This window comes from Neopsephotus bourkii, unplaced genomic scaffold (genome assembly GCF_033783945.1).
Source record: "Neopsephotus bourkii isolate Nb327-2 ecotype Australia unplaced genomic scaffold, CSIRO-AGI_Nbou_v1 NB_233, whole genome shotgun sequence".
Lineage (NCBI taxonomy): Eukaryota > Metazoa > Chordata > Aves > Psittaciformes > Psittacidae > Neopsephotus > Neopsephotus bourkii.
Window position 1 is genome coordinate 1642623 of NW_026900743.1, and position 25438 is coordinate 1668060.

A 25438-nucleotide genomic window follows, 5' to 3' on the forward strand; every position below is an offset into this window, starting at 1 on the left:
AGAATCCTGCAGTAGATTTTTTCTAATTAAGTATTCATTTTCTTTTGTCATAAGGAAAGAAAAAACTTTGGTTATGCTTTTTACAGTAATTTAATTAAACATTTCCTGTAAGTTCATTTCAGTATCTACATGGCTCACTAAAGTTGGAATTCAGTATAGAATGGTAGATTAATTGCCCTTTGTCTTAGAAGAAATAAGAATCCTAAATATGCAGTCATGAAATTGAATTGTGTTCCTCAATTGCTTATTCAATGCTTTGAAAACCTGAATTAAAAAATATGGAAGAAGAGGGCCAAAGGTTGTTCAATGTAGTGACTAACACAGATTTTGAACTTTACTTAATGAACCAAGAGTTTATTACTATGAAATAAACGCACCATTTAAAGAATTATGGTGGAAATGTAGAACATTAAAACTCTAATTAATTTTGGTTAGAAGCATGCAATACACTGATTTTTCCTAAAACACTTTCATTATGGTCTAGATTTTCCCTGTTATTGAGATAAATTTATTCCTTTCATATGGTAGTGCTTCCTTTTCCTGTTAAAAACGTGTATTCAGTGATGTTTAGAGTGATGTCTTTCAGCTGCCTTCAACTGTAGACAGCATGTCTTGTCTGTAGCTTACAGAAGCATTTTTCTGTAGCTCAGTTGTACCTACTTTTCTGTTTAATGTTGCTAATCACTGTGGAAATGAAGGATATTCAGACCTCTTGATAAAAGGCTGTCTATAGCTAAACTTGTTTGTGAAAACAGTTAAAGCATGATAAAAAATCTTCAGGTATTATTTAGTAACGACCAGGATACATAGATAGCCTAACAATTGAGCAGTTAAAAATTAGCCTCTTATTTCTTAGGGGTTTTCTATTAAACAGTACTTAGAAGTTAAATTACTTAAAAGAGCTATTAATTCCTTATCGCTGGCCTGAGCACCTTTTGTTCTCATCTAGATTATTATAAGAAGAACCCATTTTATATTTAGTATCAAGAATACAAACATGAAGTTGTTTTGCTTCTTATAATTCAGTAAATGTATAGTGTAAATATGGTGGGAGTGGAGCCATGAATATTCAAAATCATCATGATAAGTTTAGAATATGCCTTTCTAGGGTATGGTATATATAAAGTGTAACTTTCTGTTTTAATTTCCAATTCATAAAAATAATTATATTGACACATAAGTAGGAAATGCTATTTTAGTTTCCATATACATGTTTATATACGCACAGAAGTAGAAGTGTTATATTTGAGTGACAAAATTGCCTTACAAAGGATCTAATAAGGACAATGCCAGACTCAAAGGCTTGAAAAGTAAGGCAAGTGTGCACTCTGAGACCGGGGTGGAAACTGAAGAAGCCCATCCCATACAGGCACAGTACAATCCCTTTATAAGTTGATTTTTGTATGCTTCCTAGTTGATGTTTCAGGTTTGTGATATCTAAGTTTTTATAGATACAGTCTAAAGTTCATAAAACTAAACCTTTTAAGACTCCAATTGTTAAAGAGGAAACATTTTCCTCTGCTTTCTTCAAGGAGAACCAGCTGAACTTGAAAAACAATGGTTGGGTTTCAAGCACCACCTGCCCTGAAGAGCATCCCAACTGTTGTGGCAGTCAGCCAAAAGGGCCACTCAGTGGAATGGCTGCCTCCTTAAAAAGAGAGAAACAGATGGAAGATTTGAAATCTGGCATGAATTTCCACTTCTGTACTAAGTGTTAAACGAAATTTTGACTCTAAGGGCTCTTGCGATGGTACATTTATCTGTATAATCAGAATTAGAAATAAGGAAACAAAAAATATAGAACACTGACAAACGTTTCAAAAAGACTTAAAGTTCTTGTACTAGTGCAAGTTAAAGGGGAGTTTGTGATAAACATGCAGCTGTTTGTAGCTTCTTCAGCTTTAATATAAAAGTAGTTCTTCCAGTCTTGCATTGCCACCTAGAGCAAGATACCATGTACTGCATCGATGAAGGAGACCAACAGCTAAACGTTGCTCATTTTACTGAACAAAATGTGGTGGAAAGCTGCTTCCAGTTAATTGATGTCATGTTTACTTACATTATAATGGTTCGTTCATTCATAGCCTCCATTTTTTAATGTACCAGATCAGCAGAGATTTTCTTATAAGAATTTGGTGGGCTTTGACAGTAAGAATTAATGGAGATGAGCATTAAAAGGTACAACTGTCAGATTGCCAGTGGTCCCAGAGGGTGCATTTTCTTGATGGCTGCTTCAGAATACTTCATGAAGCAAATGTCAAACTTGTCAAGGCTGTCACTATGAAAATGATCCATGTAGCAAGGGTCTCTTTTTCAAAGGAGAAACAAACAGCTGCCTTATCACTTCAGAGCTACAGTGACAAAAAACTGTCATCTATCACAAGAAATTTATATTTGCTTCTAATATCCATTGGTAAAAATCTGTTCCAGTTGTACTCTGCATTTTTGTACCACTCTGTTATAAGGACTGTCAGTAATACATTTGAAGAAGATAGCATAGGCTTTGGAAGAAAAGTAACTTTTAAGTTTTGGTGCTAGATGCTCATCTTTTATTGATTTAACTGAGAGACTGATGTAATTCACAGTTTTTGCCTGATGGTCATTTCCCTCCAAATTTGGCCTATGACACTGGAAAGCTAGACTTCAACAATAAAAACCTCTCAGTTTCTCAAGTCCCTTTCTCCTTGTATGTTTTTGAAGAGTATTAAAAGTATTTTTACTTACTTCCAACTGACGTTTTTCTAGCTGGGATCTGTGAGGCAGGAGATGAAACACCACATGGACACCCTTGCTGAGGCTTATAGCATGTTAGTCATATCACAGCTCTTTTGAATTAAGGTACTTTCAAAAGTAATAGTGTCTGAATTTGGTCCTGAGTGGTTTTGAGATTATATTTCTGGAATATGTGATAGCATAAAGAACCCTTTCATAATTTCTCATTGTAATAGGGTATTTTTGAATTCTGCATACTTTGTTATTATTCAGTTGTTCATTTACATCATACTGTAATATATAGGTGTTTATTAAGTTTAGTAGATGGGTTACAGAAGGATTATTTAAGTATACCTTTGTAATGCAACTTTAGAAATTTGTGGTTTAATGCACAAACCTGTGAATTGTTGCATTTCTTAGCACAGTTAATTGCAGTGTGGCCTGTTCTACACACAGAGTAGTGTCAGATTCCTTGTAGAATTAAGAATTGACTAATTCACCATCATCTTCCAGATTTCATGTCATTAACTAATGGAATAAAAAGAAATTCTCAGGCAGTCTGAATTGGGGAGGTGGAGATGGGGAAGGAGGAAAGTACACCAAAACACCTATTTCTAGGCACTTTTTAACTACAGAATTACTTTTCTATGTCAGACCTGTTATTCTCTGCTTGTATCATCATTTGTAGTTGACCTTAAATACTCTTTCAAAGGGGATGAAGTTATATGACAGTCTCCCTCAACTATTACATCAAAATTTTCAGAAATAGGACCTTAAAAGTCAGCTTCTTACCTTTAGTCCTTGGCACCTTAAGGTGTCTAAATATTGAAGTATTCCTATTAACTTCAACAAAGCTATTGAATGCTCAATAATAATAATTCTCAACACTTATCTAGGTAGCACACTGTAGGGTCTCAGGTACAAGTTCATGGCCCTGTTCTGTTAGCGTGACCCATAAATGCTAAGCTACCAAGTGTAGACTAATTAATTTGGAGAAGAGATGTCAATAGGACATTTGAAGACATCCACAGAGCATCCAAACGACTCTTTAATCCAGTTTCCAGGGAAAGGAAGGGGTGCACTGTGGAAAGAAAAAAGCTGATGTAGAAGGTCTGTCAGTCTATCAGCATCATCAAGATTCTGATGAGGTGTTCAGTCATTAATGTTTTAAAGAGCTTCTGACTGTCTTGTTCGGAAACACCCTGAATGATCAAGCAGCCTTTTTTCCAATCGGATTTGCCTATCCCACATTGCCTGCTCACTAGCCTTTGGGCAACCATCCTAGGAGAAGGACAACTCTTAACTTCAAACCTGGGCAGATGGAGCTCATTTAGCCCTGTAAGGCCATCCATCTAAGAGAAGGACACTAACCAAACCTACAACCTGAGGACTTTGCTGTCACTGTCCAAGTTCTCTAGGCCGTGGCAGATAAACCTCAGGTGTAAAGGGTGGAGCCAGTTCCACACACACTGTGCCTCACCTAAAAAATCCACTACGCAGGCCTGAAGGGTTTGCTCACACTTGCAAAGCCCTGTAGCGACAGGCTAGGGACGAAACGGCAGGTAATGAGGTGCACTGGAAGCCAGAGACCCAACCCTGCATGCAGGCGGTTCAGGACACTGGTCGCTCGAGATTGACCCAGGAGATGACAGCCTTGTTCGGCAACATCCTGAATGACTGAGCAGCCTTTTGTCCAACCGGATTTGCCTATCCCACATTGCCCTTTTAGTCCTCCTCACACTCGTAGTAAGTGTCGGTAAAGCCCTTCCCAAATCTTGGTTCGTGAAGCCAATCAATCAGGGAGCTCCTGAGCTGACATTTCAAATCAGGGTTTTGGGCTTAACAGCACTTTATAAGGCCCTTTGTCCTTTTCTTTATCAGTTATGTTTTGTATTTGGGTTGTTTTTAAATCTGAAAGAATGACAAATCCAGACTTGTAAACTTAATTTATTTCAACATTAAAATAATCTTTGAGCTGTTAAATACACTTTTTCAGTAAGGTTAGTAATACAGTCTTGAGGAATTTGCTTCCCTTCACTACTCTTACAAGTCACCAGATCTGTACTAAGGCATCTTTTGTCACTGTGTAGTGTTGGAGTATATGATTGTCTGTAGTCAGGAAAGATACTAAGGGATGTTTGACTTTTGATATCTGCTGTCAAAAACTACTTTAATAATTGAACATTTTAACACCAAAGTGATTGTTCTCTGTTTCAGGCACTAAACAGTACAGTCATAGGTGGCTGAGAGCAAAAAATATAATAACAGAAATAAAGATGTGAGGTATTAATAGAAATAATATGAACTGAAATTCTGTGAAACAGAAACTGAATTCAGTATTTCATTTGCTTTGTAGCCACAGGTAATAGCAACTTTATACACTGCCATCATGGACTGTTTTTTAGCAGATACCATGAAAAGGTTTTTATTTGTTATCTGTCAGTATTAGAAGCATTAGAATCATGATAATGATAGGTGGTAGTTACTAAAAAAAAAATAAATTAGGTTTAATCAGCAGTCTGTTCATATAATATCATAGAATCATAGAATATTTAGGGTTGGAAGGGACCTTAAAGATCATCCAATTCCAGTCCCCTTACCATAGGCAAGGACACTGCCGACTAGACCACGCTGCTCAAAGCCCTGTCCAACCTGGCCTTGAACGATTTCAGGGGTGAGGCATTCCCAACTTCTCTGGACAACCTGTGCCAGTGCCTTAGCACCCTCATAGTAAACAATTTCTTCCTAATGTGTAATCTAAATCTCTCTTTCAGCTTAAAGCCATTGCCCCTTGTTCTATCACTACATGCTTTTGTAAAAAGTCCCTCTCCAGATTTCTTGTGGACTCCCCTAGGTACTGAAAGGCTGCTATAAGGTCTCCCCACAGACTTCTCCAGGCTGAATAAGCCCAGCTCTCTCAGGTGTCTCCATAGGAGAGGTGCTTCAGCCCTCTGAGCATTGTCATGGTCCTCCTCTGGACTCACTCCAGCAGGTTCACATCCTTCTTATGTCAGGAGCCCCAGAGCTGCATGCCGTACTGCAGGTGGGGTCTTACAACATTGGAGTAGAGGGGGAGAATCACCTCCCTCGACCTGCTGGCCACGCTTCTTTTGATGCAGCCCAGGATATGGTTGGCTTTCCAGGCTGCAAATGTGCACTGCCAGTCATGTTTGGCTTCTCATCCACTAACAGCCTTGAGTCTTTTTCTCAGAGCCTAATTTCTTAATAATTAAGCTATATAGGCTATTTAGCTGAAAATTCAAACATCATTAATGATATTAAAGCCAATTCAGTATTCTGTGTGCAATCTTTGGGATGCCTCTTGGGCTATTAATAAAAAAGATAAAACATTTCATAGAAATTTTCCATTGTCAGCAAAGTGAAAGAATAGTGAGTCTTTACATCCTTGAGTATGGTTAATGTGTGCTCAAAATTACCAGTTGAAATTTTTCCCAACAGTACTGGCAGGGATACTGCTCTTACAATTTATAGGAGTTCATGTCTCATGATAATTTTTGAGTCCTCAGTATGTTTGCCATTCTCAGCCCACTGCTGTCACTTCTTTTCTGGCAGAAAGCTGCATGAGTGCCAGTACTGGTAATTCATACTTTCCAGTGTCTATTTTGCACAGCAGTCACCCACATTCACAGAGACTAAACTTAGGTTTCTGTATCTGTATCAAAATGAAATAGGACTTTCTGTTCTTGGAAAACAGAAATGGAATAAATGTGCCCCTACAAAATTAAGATGTCCTCTGTGGAGCATAGTTTAATACAATAGTATTCAGAGAGCTTTTGTGCATAAAAATATGTAAAATTTGAAAAAAATAACAACAAAATACCAACCAGGGGCCTGGATGATTTTGTGTAGGAATCTGCCCATGTAAATTCAATTTATAATCTGCAGGTAGTTTATACCTATTTGAATATATTTTATCTAGTTCAAGCAACAGCAGATGAACAAAGGCAAGGGTATTGTTTCTGAAAAATATCCAGAGTGGATGCTTCCATCTTGAGTATTCACACAGAGCAAATCCTTGGCTTGCTGTAGCCACTCAGCCATTATTTCTGCATCTCAGAAAACACTGATCATTGCAGCTGCTGCTGTAACCTAGGAAATCTGACAGAGAGCAAGCATGACCGTGTGAGCATGGCATTAAAACATTTCAAGTTTACACAAAGCCAGAAGATGCTCTTACAAAGCTCTTTCACTGGATAAAACCTTTTTGTCCACAAAAAATAGACTCGGGAAGCTGATATTCAGTATTGAGCCTAATACCTTTCACCCTCTTATAAGTGAAGGTATGGCCCTGTAGTCTGAAATTTGTACATACTCCCTCTATTAGGAGGGGAAGCCCTACACAATATATCAAGTGTGCTGGGAAAAGAATGACTGTGTAGGTTTTATATTCCCTGTAAGAGGGATTGCAAGTCAGGGTGTTAGAATAGTGGCAGGTTATATGCTAGGGAGGTGGATAAGTTGGTGCTGAGATCATAGGGCTACAACTTCTGTGGGTGAGGACCTTCTGAAACATGCAGATTCACTGTTCTTTCATTAACAAGTCCTTCATGAAAGAACCCAGCTGTTTTTCGATAGCAGCCAAAAGTTCCTGTTGGTGGCTTTTTTATTCAGTGATATTCTTTGTCATGTACATCTAGGCCTAGTTACACATTGTTCCTTTGCTGTTTCCCATTCTGCCTTGGCTTTTATTTCTTAAGAAGTTTGACCTTTGTATGTGCACTATACATGAAACTCTCTTCCATATATGCTACACTTCTAATTTCAATGAATCAACAGTCTTTGGTTTCTCACACAGACGTGTTCCCTCACCTGAAATAAAAGAGCCACAAGGCTCACTACATCTTTCAAAGGAAATTGAAGAGATGGTTTGGAGCGTATGTTTCTTTAATAGAACAACTAGCTTTTCTATGTCATTTTAGCATTGTGTAACATAAGAGACCACATTTTTTTAATGAGATTTTCCATTGCTATTCTGTTTTATGCTGCCCATATAGTCTTTCTATGTTTTGTACCTATAAATATTTTTTATATTTATCCTTACAAAACACCCTTTGGTGGTGAAAGGAGGGCTAGGATGCAAAAAGATAGTTATTTTCCTAGAAGAATGAAGATGCTCTTTTAAAACAGGAAACTGCACCTTGGGTTCCTGAGTCACACCTAATGTTCCTGACATTTCCTTCTTCTCAGCTGTTGACTTTGATGACTTGTGGTATTACCAGCAACCAGGATGCTTCTTCATTCCAAAATGTCTGTTAATTTCTTCTTTGTAGTTTTGGAATGAGAAAGATTCTTTGTATATTGAATTGAAATGCAGACAGGAGGCAGTGCTATGAATTGTGATAAGGGCTGTTCATGATGCGATCGGTTGCAAGTTGCCTTATAAAAGTTTTTTCCGTCTTTCATAATTTGTGCTTTGGAGGTCAGAATTCTGTGTTGGACACAAAATAGTATCCATTCCTATAGAAACGGGCATTATGATGTCACTTCATTTTTTCAGCGAAATTCAGAGGAACCTGTAGTGAGTTATGAGCCCTACTCGTGGAGCTGAAGCTGTAGAATATTGTAAGCATGCTGCTGCCTGACATGCTCATGTTTCCTATTTTAGACCTGACTGATCTTCAGATAACATATGGTGGTACAAGTAATTGGAGAATTGGCAGGCCTGTCAAGAAAATATGCTAGATGGGACAAAAATACAATGCTGCAGCACATAAAGTGTCTGTGGAGTTAAATTTATTGTCTTTTATCAAATGGTGAAGTAAACGTATCTGGTCTCAAAAAAAAAAAAAAAAGAAAGAAATGTTTTTTAATGGCAGATGTTTTTCAAAAGTAATTTTTAGAACAATGATGAAAGTTCCTGCATTTGAAAGTAATTTAGTAGAAACCTGTGGTCAAGAACAAAGGGAGGGTGTATGATGCTGCCTGCCGCAGATGTTTGAATATTTTGTCATCCATGTATGGTTTAGTAATTTCTTTATGTAACCATCCAGTAAATTGGTCAGTGAAATATTTACTCATTAAATTATTCTACTATAAATGTAGGTGATGAGTTTTGTTTAGATTTCTTACCTTTTTAATCTTAACTCCGAAATAAAATCAAATGCTTGAATAAATGACTGGTTTTTTGCTTATTTTTATACCTGGTGGTCAGGCAAAAGATGGCAAAAGTCTGTACAAAATTGTATGCATACGCATAAGTACAAAAAGTGTACTTCTTCAATAAGTTGATTAATGTTCAGGTTTTCATTTTCTTTTACAGGAAGATGAAAATGAAGCTGGGGCAGAAAATCCATCTCAGGAGCTGAATTTGGAACAGAAAAAATCAAAAAAATAGGAGATTGCTGTCTTGTTTGAAATATTTGCAAGTTGTGTAACAGTGATTATAGTTTCTCATTGTAAAATTAACAAAAAAAGTTCTCAACAAAGTCATTGAAAATTAAATTCATGCTGCACTGGGGAATTAATTAAGTAGCTCCTGGTGATATTCTTGATTGCATTAGAAGCTGAATTATCAGAACTGAGCACCATATCAATAAAATTCTAAAAGCTTTTTGAACACGGTATAGAAAGCTGATGGGTTATTCATCACTAATAGCATTTACTACGCAAAGGGGGTCAATTTTTTTCTTTTGTACTCTACAAAGCAATTTTATCCTTAAAGGATAGTTATAACTCAGATGTATTTTGGTATTTCTGAGCAAGAGCTTTGATTCTTATAAGTTAGCTAAATATGTTCTACTAAACGAGTTGTGAAATTTCTTCTGATCAGTGATTAGAATAAATGTTGTTGAGGTCTTGGTGGAGGCAAGGGTTTTTCTGGTATGTACAGTATGTTTACATAAGTAGCTGGCTTTACATGCTTGTATCTTGTGATTTTTAATTGATTTCCTGTTGCATAATAATTTTCTTTCATGTAAACCTTTTCTGTTGTTATGTGATCATTGTCTTTAAATGAATGCCAATCTTTGGTCTTGATTAGGCCATCCTACCCAGGCCTAATTCCTTCCTCCAATATTTCCATTTTATCAGACTGAGTAGTGAAAATCTGAAATAAAAAAAAAATTTTCTTGCTATGCTCATTGTTTTGATTTCCAATTTACCTCTGATTTTAGCCTGTGCACGTCAATAAATGGGAAGGTTACTTCGAGAAACTCAGATGTAGATTTACAGCCTGATAGTTCCACAGGTTGCAGTGAAGAAACCAAAAATATACTGATTCTGTTTTAGGATTAGAGCAACACTCACTGAAGTCCCTTGACTGAAATTTATCTTGCTGTAAGAGAAATGAATCATCTTCAATTTAAAAAGTTCACCTCTTTTCACACTTTTATATTTTTACTGTAATTCTGTATATTGAGTGTTAAATCAGCTTGTAAATAGTATTTATCCTCAATTTTAGCCTGTCTGCATAAACTATAGTTTAAGATATTTTAAAAACAACATGCCTGTTCTTAAGCAATATCTTTTATAAATTCTTTTCTGGTTCATGAAGTTCAAATGTGTGTAGCTCATGGACAAATTTCAATCACAATTACTCTACAGGAGTTTAATAACACTAGATCTCATTTTAACAAATGCAGCTATCATGTAAATTAGCATATAAAATAAATCTACAGTTGGTCTGTTTGGTACAGATCAGTCACTGTAGCCATCTCAGAGAGGAGGGGAAATATGATTTTGACTTTACTGCAGTGGAAGATACAGATTTAGGAAAGACAGAAACACAGATTTACCACACAGGACTTGTTCTCTACACAGCGATTTGTAGGATCACAGGGTAGATAAGAACAATGTGAATGATTTTCCTTTTTTCAGGCTAACTTAAAAAGCCATAGTCAGTTCTCAGATCTTAGAACACACCAGGATCTGAAGAAGTGGCAGGGTTGCCATTGGAAAGGGCTGAAAGACCTCTGAATTTTGAAGTACAGAACAACGAACTTACAAGAAAAGGTGAGATAATGCAGTTTTACATGGGGTTTACACAAAGACAGGGTAATGGCAGGGGGAGTTACTGACTGGGATGGATTATGGCCATGTATTGGATTCCTGGCCATCCCTATCCCCAGTGCACTTGGTGTTTGGGTTTATCCATACAAATTATCCTGTTTGAAATTAGCAGATAGGGTTTTATTTGTGTAAAATAATTTATTTCCATTCAGTCCGTGGCAGCAGGTTTGTCCTTTGCTGTAAGTCTAAGCTCTGTGACAGCTTGGGACTGTATGAGTGCGTAAGATGAGAAAGGTGGTTATTTGGTGTTCGGGTTTTGTAAGAAAATATATTACTTGGCTCTCAAACACCGGAGTGAGAAAAATGGTTCAGATGTTGAAAGATACAGAATCTTCCATTTGATGCATAATGCTGGTATTAGCTTAAAAGGAGTATTTCTGCGTCTTTCTTAAACTCCTAAAAATTTAACGTGAATGTATAATTACATAAATCATACTTTGAGGTAATTAATTTTTTCAGAAATCCAACATGTCACCGGAAGTCTACAGTCATGGTTGTGTCGTGGTTTGACACCAGCCAGTCCTAAGTGCCACCTCACTCACTGGAAAAACATAAAACCTGTGGATTGAGATAAGAACAGTTTAAGAATTTAAAAGAAATAAAATATTAAAATAATAGTAATATAAATCATGATAAAATAATAATGATAACAATAATAGTAGTAATAGGAAAAAGAGGGAAGGAGGAAACCCAAGTGATGCTCAATACAAATCTCACCACCCAGTGACCAATATCCAGCCCAACCCAAGCAGCAATCGGCCCTTCTGGGTAACTCTCCCCAGTTTATATACTGGGCATGTCATACTGTGGTATGGAATACCCTTTTGGGTAGTTTGGGGCAGGTGTCCTGTCTCTGCTCTCTCCTGGCCTCTTGTGCCCCTCTGCACTGGCAGAGCATGAGACTGAAAAGTCCTTGATCGGAGTAAGCACTACTGAGAAGCAAGTAAAACATCGGTGTGTTATCAGCATTGCTCTCAGACTGAAGCCAAAACACAGCACTGCAGCAGCTACTAGGAAAAAAATTAACTCTATCCCAGCTGAAACCAGGACAGGTTGATAAATAGAAACCTGTACCTTGGTTAAGTTGTTTAATTCCGAATTCAAATTGGTTTAGATTTAGATTTTCACTGCAAAATAATAATAACCAGCACTGTTACCATGATCAGCTAGGTTTGAGGTTAAGTGAGATAAATGTGACTGAATCAAAAAGCTGTCCTAACTTCATTTGTTCTAGAAAAATGTAGAAGACCTGTGTAATGACTTCTTTGTAGCCATTTTTAATAGAGGGATGTTTAACTGATAAAGTTCAAATAAAGACTATACAAAATAGGTATTTACTTTATTCTGATTCTGCTCTAATTAAAATTTGCAATTGATTTATAGATATATATATATTCTTGAATTTTCAGAGTACCAGTATGAATTTAATTTTCATCTTATATTTTTTTCTCAATGTATGGAAGTTTTTAGGGTACAATGCACTTGGTAAAGCAGATGGCTGCAACAGTCCTACATGACTATGACATGATGCTTCTGAGTGTTATTCTTCATCAGAACTCGGTTGGAAATGTGATGCAGAATTGTTGTGTCTTTTATTAAAGGTATGTCCTTGCTGCAGTCAAACACAAGCCACCTTGGATATTGAAAACAGCCTAGCTCCTGTAGCGGGAAGCTCAAAGCTTATCTGAATATGCTCAAAGGCTAATTTAGAGGTAGGATGACCAAAAGTTGAGAGTTCTTTAATTCAGGTGATTACATTCATTTTAATGCATTAGCATATTCTTTGTATGTAAATATACAAAGACACCCCTATGTACATGTGCCTAAAAACCAATTGTAATGTCTCTTTATTCTCTCTCCCTCTATGCAGTTATTTAATAGGAAAAGTCACATGCTGCTCTGGAAGTCTAAATGGAGAACTATTTGTTTCCCACTCTATCCCTCTCATGCATGACAGTGGTGGTGCTCCCCAGCTGGGAATTGCAGTTTTCTGGTTTACACTAGTGACAGCTATTTTAGGGTGGCTTAGGGGATAATTATGTTTTCCATGCTTGAGGAGAAACTGTCATTTTCCTCATATTAAAGCAAATTCACTGCTTTTTTTTTGTGCAGTTTATGATGGATTACTGTTGTTTTTTTGTTTGGTCCTCCATGTTTGCTCTTTCCTCCCTGTGGAACAATGGGCTATTGAGAATTCTGTGAACTCCAACATTGTGTTTTCTATTACAGACATTCACTTCACCATTGAAGAGCAAATTTGTCTATTACTATAGTTTTTGGTTTTAGAAAATAATGTCTGACCTTTCCATTCCCTCATATGGGGATCAGCAATTTTAGGTGTGGAAGTTCTTGTCAGTCACTGACAGAGTAATTTCTGATTTTGACAATATAGTCTATGTTGTTTCATATATATATATATATATATATATAGTAGTTTGCTAGTAGATCGATTTCCTTAGTTTATTATCTTAATTGTTGTTGTTGCATAAGGATTCTTATTCTGAATGCTACATATTAAAGATAGGACTCCAAATGATTGGCATGAACTAAAAAAGCAAAGCTACTTTTGACACATGCTGTTAATCTTCCATTTGTAGCTCCACAGGCATTGAAATAGTTGGATCGTAAATGTTGTGCAATCATACGGATTCTGCACTAAAGCAAGTATCTTGGTATTTTGATCCCAGCGTATGTGTAACTTCTTACTGGTTAAATGAGAATCCACAGTATTTTGTTATTTTGATAATGATACATTGAAATGTATTGCTACACTGGACATTTGGTGCTCATTTATGTTTTTTTTTTTCTCCTGAACAGCACTAGTTCAAGTGCATTATAGGCATTAAATGTGACAGACAACAGCTAATCCTAACACAAGAGATTTTCTGCTCATTAGAAAGCATTTGCATACCTTTAAATTAAGAAAATGATTTAAATATGATTATTCTTTCTCAGGAACTTTAGTATTTTCACAGTCAGAATTTTTAAAGGGAAAAAAACCATACTGACAGAGAAGTATATCACTTCAGTGCTTCTTTGTTATTGCAGTCCCATAAGCCGTCTACATCTTGGTTGGTTGCTCTGCATCATGATACAGAAACTAACTCTCCCTGACGTTAGGCTGGATAGGTTTTACTCTGTGAAAAGCGAAGGTTGATTAGAAACTGACTCGATTTCACATGACCTAAAAATAAACAATTTTTACAATGAGTAAACCACTTCTATCACCTGTCTAATGCTATAGTGCGAAATCATAGCAGGTAATAAATGTTTCCCCACAGTGAATTCAATGTGGATTCTGCAGCGATGTTATCTGGAGAGGGAAGTAAAATGCTGAAGGCAACAGCATGAAAATGCATGCAGCTATGGCATAATTCTGATTTGTTTGGAAAAACTATTAATTTCCTTGTTACAAAGCCAAGTAAGAGCAACCCTTTAAAACTGTTGAACCGTGAAAGCCATTTCCTTAAGGGTTTTAAATTTGGGAACAGACTCATGAAATTTATAGCTTTGATGAGATATTCTTTGCCTGCAGTCAGAATGAGAGCCAGATCATTGGTTTCCCAGCATGACACCTATGTATTCTTGTGTGCACTAGATATCATTAGGCTCATAATAACACAGCTATCATCACATTAATGTCTGGAAGGTTCAGTTTTGATGCTTGGTTTAAGTCTCATTTATACCTACGGCATACTAAACAGCTGAATAAAAACAAAAGCTATCCCATACCTATATTGTGCTATTGTTCTGCACTTTAACCAAAAATACAGTCATTTTATGCCTGATCAGATTTTTATTAATTTTTTTTCTTGCCAAGTCATACTGTTTTGAAAGAGCTGCAATGATGAACTAATAGCATACCATGAGCGCAGTAGCAGAAAATGGTACAGTGAGACCAATTCTTTCTGGTTCATGCAGTAAGGACAGCGGTGTACATCGTATACATATTGATTTCATTATTGTAATTTTTAGTATAGTATTGAAAGTTTATGTACTATGGCTGCCATCTTCTGGCAGAAGAGAAGTGTATCAGAGCAAGCTGATAGTACCTTGTTGCTTATATTCTTTCAGGTAAAACAGTGGAGACTGTAGCATTCTAGAAAGGCAATAGCAATTGTCTCCACTCTGCTACATAATTCTCCTAGTTTCTATTGGAAAAATAAGGTATATCCTTTTGCAGTATAGAGTTGCCACCAGGTTTTACAATGAATATCTTACCATTGGTACGAAATGAAATTTGCAGAGAGGTACTAAGAGAAATCAGGTTTACTCTGCCATGTGACTGAGCAGGTAGAGTTTGGGAGAAACATCCTCATTCTCATAAAGGAGGGGAAAAGTTTGGAGACGAGGCTTATAAGCAAATTACTTATTACTGTGATTTGAAAAGTTTTTTCCCAGAGCTTTCATTTCTATGTCTGGGAGGTGATACCTGCAGGAGTTCTGGCTAGAGGTAGTCTCCAATTATCAGTAAATTGTGAAGGTTTAAAAGGCAAATTGAGACAATATTCAGCAAGAGCAGAAAACCCTTGTGCAATAAGGAACACTAAGTAGCTTCAAAGGAGACGGAATTTATAAAAGCTACATCGTAACAGTAGTGTTACCCACAAGAAAGGCTTTGAGGTGGTTTTGTTTTAATCATTGACATGCAATTGCTTAGTATTTATTTTAAGGATCATTGTTTTAATCACCAGTATCTCTTTTTTTTTTTTTTTGATTCAACACTGGAAATTTTAACATATTGCTATGAAATATGTGTTATGAAATAAGCATTTTCTTAAATATTTTAATAACCAGTTGAATTTTTTATGTCTTCATATCTTCAGGCATCAATCTATCTTTCAAATATTGAGTCAGCTGTAATATTATGAGATGCTTTGTCCCTGAAAAAAAATGCAACACTCATTCTAAATTGCAAATGTCAAGCCAAGCACTTACTTAGGTAGAAAATACTTTTGGTCCTCATTAGTTCCCTGGAAGTTTCCTGCCTCATTCCAAATCCAAGCATGGTGCAGATAACACATGACATTCCTAACCCCACCCTTTAACCTGCATTGGTCATGTTGTGAAATGGCCTTTAATTGCTAACCAGCTTGCTTATCGTGGAATCATAGAAGGGTTTTGGTTAGAAGGGACCTTAAAAATCATCTTGTTCCCACCCCCCTGCCATAGGCAGGGACACCTTCCACTAGACCAGATTGCTCAAAGTCCCATCCACCCTGACATTGAATCTGTATCTTGATATGTATTCTAAGAATTTTCTTTTGCTGTGAAGTCACATTGTTGATTCCTATTTTTAGGATTTGTTGTCAAAACAAAACTGAGAGTACCCTTTCCTCCTTGTGGATAAAACCTTTTTTAGACCAGCCAGGGTAATTGTCACCTTTCAGAGATGTGAGCAAAATAGGAACCAGCAGCGTAAGGCTGCTGCCAGCAGTGGAACAGGACAGAGAAAAAGCTCCCATTCCCCAGAGCTGTGTTTCCATTACAGGTGCCAACAACCCGGAAACCCAGACTGAAGAGGAGGTATAGCTTGGATCATGTTTTTTATCACATCCCTACATAGTCTTGTATTTTTCAGGCATTTGTTAGGAGAGAAAGAAGACTTCACTGCAGAATGCTTAAGATACATAGTAGACCACACTGAAACAAAAGTGGCAGACCTAGTCTCGGTGAATATCTGTGGGTCCAAGCAGTTGTATTGAAAGCCTGGGGTCATCACTTGAGAAGCTGGGTGAAGGAACAGTAGTCCTTTAGAGTGAACAAATACTTTCTACCATTAATAACTATAATTGACAAATAGGTCTTTAAGCTCACATTTGCTGCTCCTCATCCCATTCTCAGTTTGGTCATATTTTGCCATCTACACCTGATCAGGAAGTTAACAGCTTGTTTCCTGCAGACATCAGGCCTCTTGTTATCTTTTTACTTTTCCTCAGGGCTGGAATTTGAGTCCCGGGTAAAGGCAATGTTTCACTAAAGATGAAAAAAATACGCAAAACTCTCATTCTTGGCCCACTTGTTGGTCTCTGATATGAATTTAAATACAAATATATGACCGACCACCTTGCTTCTGCCCTGTAGCCTGCGACTGTCCTTTTTCAAAGGTTTCTCTTGCCTGGGCTTGCTGCCACTGCTGAAGTCATGCAGGCTCACTTGATTTAGGTTCCCTTACCACAAAAGATAGCAACTCCAAGTGTTTTCTGAGAGGGCACCAAGACTGAATTAATTTCCCACCTTCTTACTGTCAATGCTTGTTAACCTTCAGAGAGCAGCAGAGTTTTTCAGTAGGGCAAACCCCCTCTTTGTTAGGGCTTGAGAGAAAGCTGAATGTATTACCCTTATAACAACAAAAATAACTGTTTTGTTAGACTGATTAACTACCAAGAATGTTTTCCAGGGTAATCAATCACCCTGCATTCTCGTTTGAGCAGTTAGTCTTGGGTAGGAGTTTTTAGTTTATTTTAAAGCTAAATATTTATTACACACAAAGTGGCTAGTTGCTGACTTGAATGCAAATTCATGGCCTATTCCCTTTATTGCTTCATTCACAATGAGTAAAATCTTTTTATCATAATTTTTTGCCTTTTTTTTTTGGGGGAGGGGGGATTGTTAATTATAGTTATACCTCGTCACGGACCTGGAGCACAAATTTTTAGGAACAGTATAAATTAATGATAATAATCAGTCTCCATTCTGTTCTGTTCCAAAACTTACATGCACCTAGCAGGAGTTGGCCTAGCCTGTGGAATGTTTTCTGGTAGAATAGTTAGAATTTCTTTGGTGAAATTATTTTAACAAAGCCTTAGCTTTAGTTTTTAATTAGCTCTAAAAGGTTTGTACAAAAACCCTACAGGATTTCAATAAGCAGTGACAATTGTGACCTTAGAGAAACAAACAATCTAAGACACGTAATTTTTAGTTTTAGTATTTCGTTTTTAGTATTTTAACTGTTAGCACAACATCAAGTGACATATCAAATTCTAATACTAAGGCTCACGCTTAACCATGTCAGTGTTTTATACATTATTTATAATTTTTATGTCTACAAATCTTGAAATGTAGCTAAAATGTGGAAGCAAAAAACCCCGCTACCTTCCTGTCGTTTATTCTGCGTTGAACATACCTGCAGAGTGTGAATGGTTTACATTTGGAGTCATCTGGGACTGCGAAGGTAAAAAAATGAGTACATGTCAGACATAGTGGTTTAGAAGTGGAAAAATGCACCGGTTTTCTAACTTTTATAGTAAATTAAGGTAAAATGGGTTCCCGTTTCTACCAGGTAAAAATAGAAACATAATAGTTAACAAGCATCAATGTTTCTACCTCTACAGCTGTTAAAAAAATCTGATATGCCATTAACATGGGGCACCTACATGTATTTCAGTATATTTGTTACAGTCTAAACATTCAGTTCTTTAGCCAGAAGAATGGTGTTTTTCAAATATTAAATTATATATCTTTCATAAAGCATGTGCAGTGAGAGAAGTATAGATGTCTAACAACACTGCACCACTTTGCTATTTTTTAAATCTCACAGAAGCAAATCAGAAAGACCAAACATTGCAGCATACCAGTAAAAATACCACTGCACCTCATGATCACAGCCTCTAAAAACAGAACAATCAATTTACAATGTTTACCCGAGCTGGCAGTGAACACTTGGAGAAATGCAGCAATTAAGCTGCAGTTTTGGTATCAGTGCCTTTGAGCTTGTACCATTAAATTTCAAAGACTTTTTTATTTTTAAATAAAGTTATTTTCTCATCAGGAGCATGTTGCCATCAGAAGTCAAATTAATATAACATTTGTGAATTATATTTCACTTAGGAATTGTATTTCAATTGCTTTTAGGAGCACTGTTTTATCTACGGCATAAGGAAAAAAACCCTGACCTTAGTTTGCCTCTTTTACAATGAATTCTCATTTTAAATCACAGCCCTGTCTAGTATATATCCCCTACTACCTGATATCCGGACATTTTTGAACCTGATCAGCTTCTTTTCTACCTCTAGATATTAATTAAGCATAGCAGTATATATACACACATATGTAAAAATCTGCGTGTTTCTTCTAGTTACATGGATTTATAGCTTGGGCAGTCTCCCCACTAGACTAGAAACATCCTGAGCTGGTTTCCCATTTGAATTATTCTATGATTCTGCAGTAATTATTTCACATTTCTGTACTTAGCAGCTTGTATGTGCAAACAGAAAGGGTAATAAACCACTCTGTTGATAAACTCCAAGTGCATTTTTTTTCTCTCTGGGAATGTGAGGGAAATGTCACTTTCCAGTGCATGACCCTGAGCTTCATGCTTCATCCAGCTTCCCAGCTTTGAGGAAGGGAGAAGGCATTGCCCTGGGCTCTAGGGGTGCAGGTGAGCTCCTGGGTCTCAGACCACCACTGCCTTCTAAAATAAGATTCAATGTGAAACTGTTCAGCCTCTAAAAGTGGATAGTAGAATTCAGTACCGCTTTTCAGAGTGTGTCAGCAATTTGGGCGTGTTGATTTACTGTTTATTACTTCAGAAATATGTGATAATGGAAGTAGAGCTGAGGTGTTGGTTGCTTGGGTATTATTATTTTTTTAATTGTTATCTCCTCTCCTGTCCTTAAAGTTTCAACAACTCAACCATAAACAGACTTAGGTGATGCTTGTGGAGCTGAAGCTGACAGAATTAGATGTCACCAAGCTGTGGCAGTGACAAGGAGCTTCAGGAACTTTTCCCCATTCCTTTGTGCACAAGTTCTGCTCTACTGACCACCAGTTCTGTACCTTTGGAAAGTGACTGACCTCTGGAATTTATCACAAACCACACAAGCTTAAACTTGCAAGATGATACATATGTGGTATTCCTAAAAAAATGTGGCAGTCGCTTAGATATACCTTGGAAGGGATTAATTTTTTTTTAGGTTTTGACCAGTTTACAATGAAAACTGTTAAAGGTATATTTTTCTTGTATTCTTTTGTTGTTTTGCTTTCGTCAAGATAATTATTTCTGCATGTTTTCATTTTGTGTCTCACCATAGATACAACAGAGCAGCCCTGTGGAGAAGGATTTGGGGGTGTTGGTCGATGAGAAACTGAACATGAGCCACCTTCAGTGTACACTCGCAGCCCAGAACCGTATCCTGGGCTGCATCAAAAGGAGCGTGACCAGCAGGTCAAAAGAGGTAATCCTGCCCCTCTACTCTGCTCTCGTCAGACCTCACCTGGAGTATTGTGTGCAGTTCTGGTGTCCTCAACATAAAAATGGCATGGAACTGTTGGAACAAGTCCAGAGGAGGGCCACAAGGGTGGTCAGGGGACTGGAGCACCTCCCATATGAAGATAGGCTGAGAAAGGTGGGGCTGTTCAGCCTGGACAAGAGAAGGCTGCATGGAGACCTCATAGCAGCCTTCCAGTATCTGAAGGGGGCCTATAGGGATGCTGGGGATGGACTCTTCATTAGGGACTGTGGTGACAGGACAAGGGGTAAGGGGTTCAAACTTAAACAGAGGAAGTTTAGATTAGATATAAGGAGAAAGTTCTTTACAGTAAGGGTGGTGAGGCACTAGAATGGGTTACCCAGGGAAGTTGTGAATGCTCCATCCCTGGCAGTGTTCAAGTCCACGTTGGACAGAGCCTTGGATGATATGGTTTAGTGTGAGGTGTCCCTGCCCATGGCAGTGGGGTTGGAACTTGATGATCCTTTCTATGATTCTATGAAACATCTGATACATGCCAATAAAAAAGGGGGCAAGTTATAGGTAGAAAATAACGTTTTAAATTAGTGTTTTAATCTGTTAGATTGCATAGTATTTCCCTTACATTTTTCTTCAAAGATGGATGTAAGCTTTTGCTCTGTAAGGACCTGCCTGTCTCATGCTGCTGACTGAAATGCTATGCACATGCGCCATAGAAAATGCTGGCTGCAGAGCTATTCTAGTAGCTGTCACTGTTTGGGGGTTGTGTAGAAGTTCCTGGTCAGTGGTTCATTACATCTGTGTTAATTAATTGCTCTGTTAGAAATACAGTCATCCCAAAGCATAATCTATAGTGTTACTGCTTAGGGTACATCCTGCATAGTCTGCTTTTTAAAAAAGATGCGTTCATGTTTTGATGATCATTCACTAGAGACTTCATCCATGACATATATAACATCTTAATAAAGGGGTTTAGTGTTCATGAAGGAAAAGCAGTGTGGTGTAAGATGGTGATTCTCTAGTGAAATAGGAACCTCAGGAGCTCCGATTCAGCAGAGGCTTCTTGACATCCTTCCTTTGGGTCAGGTCAATTGATACTAAAAACACTGCAAATGTCACATATGAAGGGCTGTTGAAGACAGAAGTGACTCTTATTTACAAGCCTTTGCTGGCTGGCGTATCTTTGAAACACTACTGATTACCTCATGAGGAGGAGGCTGTACATTTTCCTTTCTGCCAAAGCAAGGTAAGTTATGTGGGTACAGGTAATGGAAGCAGTGAATTTGAGGGAAAGGAGATTAGGAGTGAAATAAAGTACAACAGACACTGGTGTCAAGAGAGGTGCTGTGATAAAAAAGAAGAAAACAATCAAAGCTGCCAAGAACTCGCTGTAGTTAGCCTATGCTAGTACGGCAAGCAGCAGAGCCATTCGTATGACATATTATTAGACAAGCTGTCTTGTTTTGCCTGACAAAATTATTCTATAGACATCTTGTGGGGGGAAAAAAAAAAGAAAAAAAAAGCCAATTTGTTAGTATGTCACCATGGCAGAAGGGTTCCAAGGAACCGTGGGTTGTATGCCTTCTTGGAGGCTTTGCCCAGCAAACTACTGTTTGTCATAACATGCAGGGCAACAACACCATTAAAAAACCCAGGCATTCTGCTGACCCACCTCTCTCTCATTCCCTACTTTTAGTGTGTAAATATCATGTTTGTGGGTAATCTTCCATACCCTAACAAACATAACCTACCCTGCTGCATTGACCATGACTCAGACCACATGCAGGCTCCTGCTATGCTAGCATATTGCAGCAGCATAATGTTGATGCTATAGGGTCACATTAAGTGTGCTAACATGGGAGGGGCTGAGGTAGGGCATCACTGAAGTCCCCTCAGACCTCTCTGCCTCTTCCCCCTTCAGAGGGGTCCATGCCTGGTAGAGCACCCTAGTTCCTCTGAACTGAAATACTGGTTTCATCATCACTCAGAACACTGATATGATACTTGTGGGCAACACTTTTGAGCTCTAGCTAACTTAGTATTTTTGAGTAACATTTTTTAGATGGAGCTTATTGACTCTGATACAAGAGGCTGCTTTCTTTCCCTAAATACTTTATATGTTTGAGGAAATATGACATATGAAATGTTCTGCTTTTGTACAGATGGCAGTGTAGTCTTCTAGCAGTGAGAAAAACTAGCATACTTCATGACGTCCTATACAGTGGGTATTCTCATTAAAACTATTCTAGAATATGGCCAAATTACATTTATGTCATAAAATGAAGTTGTAGTATGATAGAACTCTAATCAAATCACAATTATTTCCATTTGGCATAAAAAGAAATTACAAACTCTTGCTGTTTATCAACTTAACTTTGCTAATTGAAGGAAATGGTTTGTATGTCCTCTATAGGATATGCAAGGCACATTTGTATTGCCAAATAAGCTTTTTCAAGATTGCTGTGAGGTAGAGTGTAATGGCTGTTGAATGGCCTGCAGAATGATTGTCCTGTATTTAAACTAGTGCTTTTATTTCTTTTTTTGTCTAAAACCTAATTCAGCATATTGATTCAACTTGTATTTATAGCAAAGCAAGCGAATAAGAAACTTGACAACAATTTATTTTGCATACTAATTGTACACAGTAATCAAAGAGGTGCATATGACTAAGGGCAGAATATATTGGCTTTCTGGCAAATTTACATATTTTTATTATGCTTGTCCGTAGGCACTGTATGGAACAATAGGATCACTGTAATGAGGAATGACATCAAGTTATTTGCCTCATGTTACGAACGTCCAGTTTATTTAGAATATTAATTCACAGTGCGAGTTCAAAGTGATAACTTTGCTTGCTCAAGATGTTGAGGAAAGAATGTGTTTTGTTGTTTTTGTTGTTTGGTTTTTTTTAATCTAAAACATTACTTAAAGGTTCTATTTTGACATTAGACATTTCTTAATTGTGCCAGTCACTACATAAAAGAATTTTCATTCCCATATGAGAAAACTCAGCAGAGACTGATTTTAATAGCATCAAGTGTTATAACAAAACATTTTGATTTCCGTGCTGCCACTATTTATCCCAGCAGGAAAGCTCTTATTTCTGAATTCCCCATGGAACTAGCTCTTGTACTTGCTAATTACAGTACCACTTCCCTGAAGCTTATCTTCAGTAAGGTCTAAGTTTCTGGTAGAGAGCTTGACTGTAAAGGAAAGCTCAAATAAATGACATTTTCCACTGAAAACTGATAAATTACAGTCCACATTTTCATAATGCCTGTTATCCTTTAAATATGTACATGTGCACACTGACTGGAATTACAGCTGGAATTACAATAGAAATGACACATTCTAGCAATGCCTTCCTACTTACTTTCCTCTTGGATGTTTGCATAATGCATAGCATGAAGAGCCACAGTACAGACATATATAAAATCTGTAGCCAGGTCTTCAATATTAAATGATGAAAATATATGTTTCTATTTGAATGAATGCCAGGGCAACCTATTTTTATATCAGTAACATACAACAAACAAGTTTCCCATGTGCACAAATTTATGTGAAGATGATCAACAATTAATTTCTAAAGGCACAAGGTCATGTGTTTAACATATAGTATTAAAGTATTTTCATAATGGGGATATTATATTAAATTATATCTGGACTGTGATTGTGCCTTACAGCCCAAGTTCTTTTATACTGCATACTATAAAAATCACAGAAAGTTTTACTTCTTATTGATTTTGTAAGTATATATCAGGAGATTATGTATGATGAGACCAGACATGATAAAAAAAATACTGTATATGCAGACGAAGAATAGCAGCATGTCCTGGTTTCACGCTGGAGACACTCTCTAAGTCCATGTATCCAGAGACAAGACAAAACATGTCTGGTTTAATTTGTAGATTAAATGACTACTGTGGTAAGTAAAAGAAGACTTTGGTTAAGAATGTAATTTTTTACAATGAGGAAAATAAAGGCACAGGTTCCTATTACAGCAGAAAGTTTTTGATTCTATGCCAAAGGGACTGGTAAGTCAGTATATAAAATGAAAGGATTTAGGGAACTTGTATTCATAACCTACCCATCATCTAAGGGCTCTCTTTTCAATAGAGAAATACTGCATACAAGCAGTGTGCAGTTAAAACTGCTGTAGAACGCTATTGACATAGCAAGCAACTCTACCACACTGTCACACTAGCTTTTCATCTTTATGCAAACTTTAGGTATACATTTTGTCATGTTTAGTAGATAATGTGAAGTGTTATTACATCAGATCTCAAATTTGTCCCAAAATGTTGTCTGCATTATTATGTTTATTTGATATATAAGACATATGTTTAGGTTCTTTTTCTGTATCTTCTCCAAGGTTGGAAAGACCAGTTGATCTGCCCTTAATGATTGATAATAGGAGAAATCTGATGAGCTTGCATCTGTAATGCTACCATATTAAATGACACTATAGCGTGTTTGAATTATTCTGGGAATTGTACTGGTATATAAAAAATTATTTTCTGTCCATTTTTTAATCTTGGCAATAAATTATTCCTTATTGCCAAGTAAATAGAATTTTCCTGCTTAATTCCTGCTATCACAGAACACTGCCATTACCTTTTTGCATGTTTCACTGATTTTTAAATGACACACAATATTAATGAGTTTGAAGGCGATTTTCAAGTAGAGTTTCTGTATGTACCACCTATCTTTTAATGAGTAAGCATTTTCTCCTTTGAAGGCTGTACTTACTGTACCTTTTTTTCCGCTCTTTCACTATTAATGCTATCAAAAAGATAGTTAATGTGCAATTTCAAGTAGGTTTCATTTTTGGGCTCTAGTCATCTTGTATACAAACTGCTGAATTGTGAAGTTATTTTTTGATATGTGTTAAGCATGAGCATCTTTCAGTGTAGTCGTATAAAATCTTTCCTCTTCTGACATTACACTGACCCATGACAATCTTTTTCATCCAGCCTTTGTAAGTTTGAATGGGTTTGTCTGGTACTGTTTATGCTATCTTTACTGTTGCAGTGTTTCAGACTGGCTTTGAAGAACTGATGCTTATATATCAAATAGAAAAAGTACCTAAAATAGGGTCTGCTTTCATCCTCAGTTATTTCCAGGACTCCCCAGAGTTCCTGGTTTTGGTCTTTGCTTTATTCTTAGGAGCCTTCTTTGGATAACATCTAATTCAAGATACAAAACACTGTACCATGTGCTGATAGTTACATGTAGGTATGGAACGGTTCTTTTTCTTCCCTCAGGGAGTAAGCTGTAAGACATTCACTCACTGATATTTTGAGGCATGCTGTTAACACAATTTGTTTCACTTGGCATCTTTTTTATCCAGCTCCTGGGTATGATTGTAGGTGCAGATAAATTAAATTCCTCCATTCATATATACAACAAATTGTTCTATTATTCCGCAATCTCATCCCAGGCACTATGGATGTTTAAGCATGTGGCTCATCCTACTTAAATGAATTTAATATATTGGGTTTTGTTTGATA

The 25438-nt window shown here is 37.0% G+C and overlaps 1 protein-coding gene across 2 annotated transcripts in view; it reads left to right on the forward strand.

Moving 5' to 3' along the window:
- Positions 1-9174, forward strand: part of PHF14 (PHD finger protein 14) — a 163086-nt gene extending 153912 nt beyond the window's left edge. For both annotated transcript variants that reach the window (XM_061344711.1, XM_061344710.1), the window contains exon 19: positions 8993-9174. In XM_061344711.1, coding sequence (XP_061200695.1) covers positions 8993-9067 — 75 coding nt within the window. In that variant the 3' untranslated portion in view covers positions 9068-9174. The remainder of the gene's footprint in view (positions 1-8992) is intronic.
- Positions 9175-25438: the final 16264 nt, after the last annotated feature.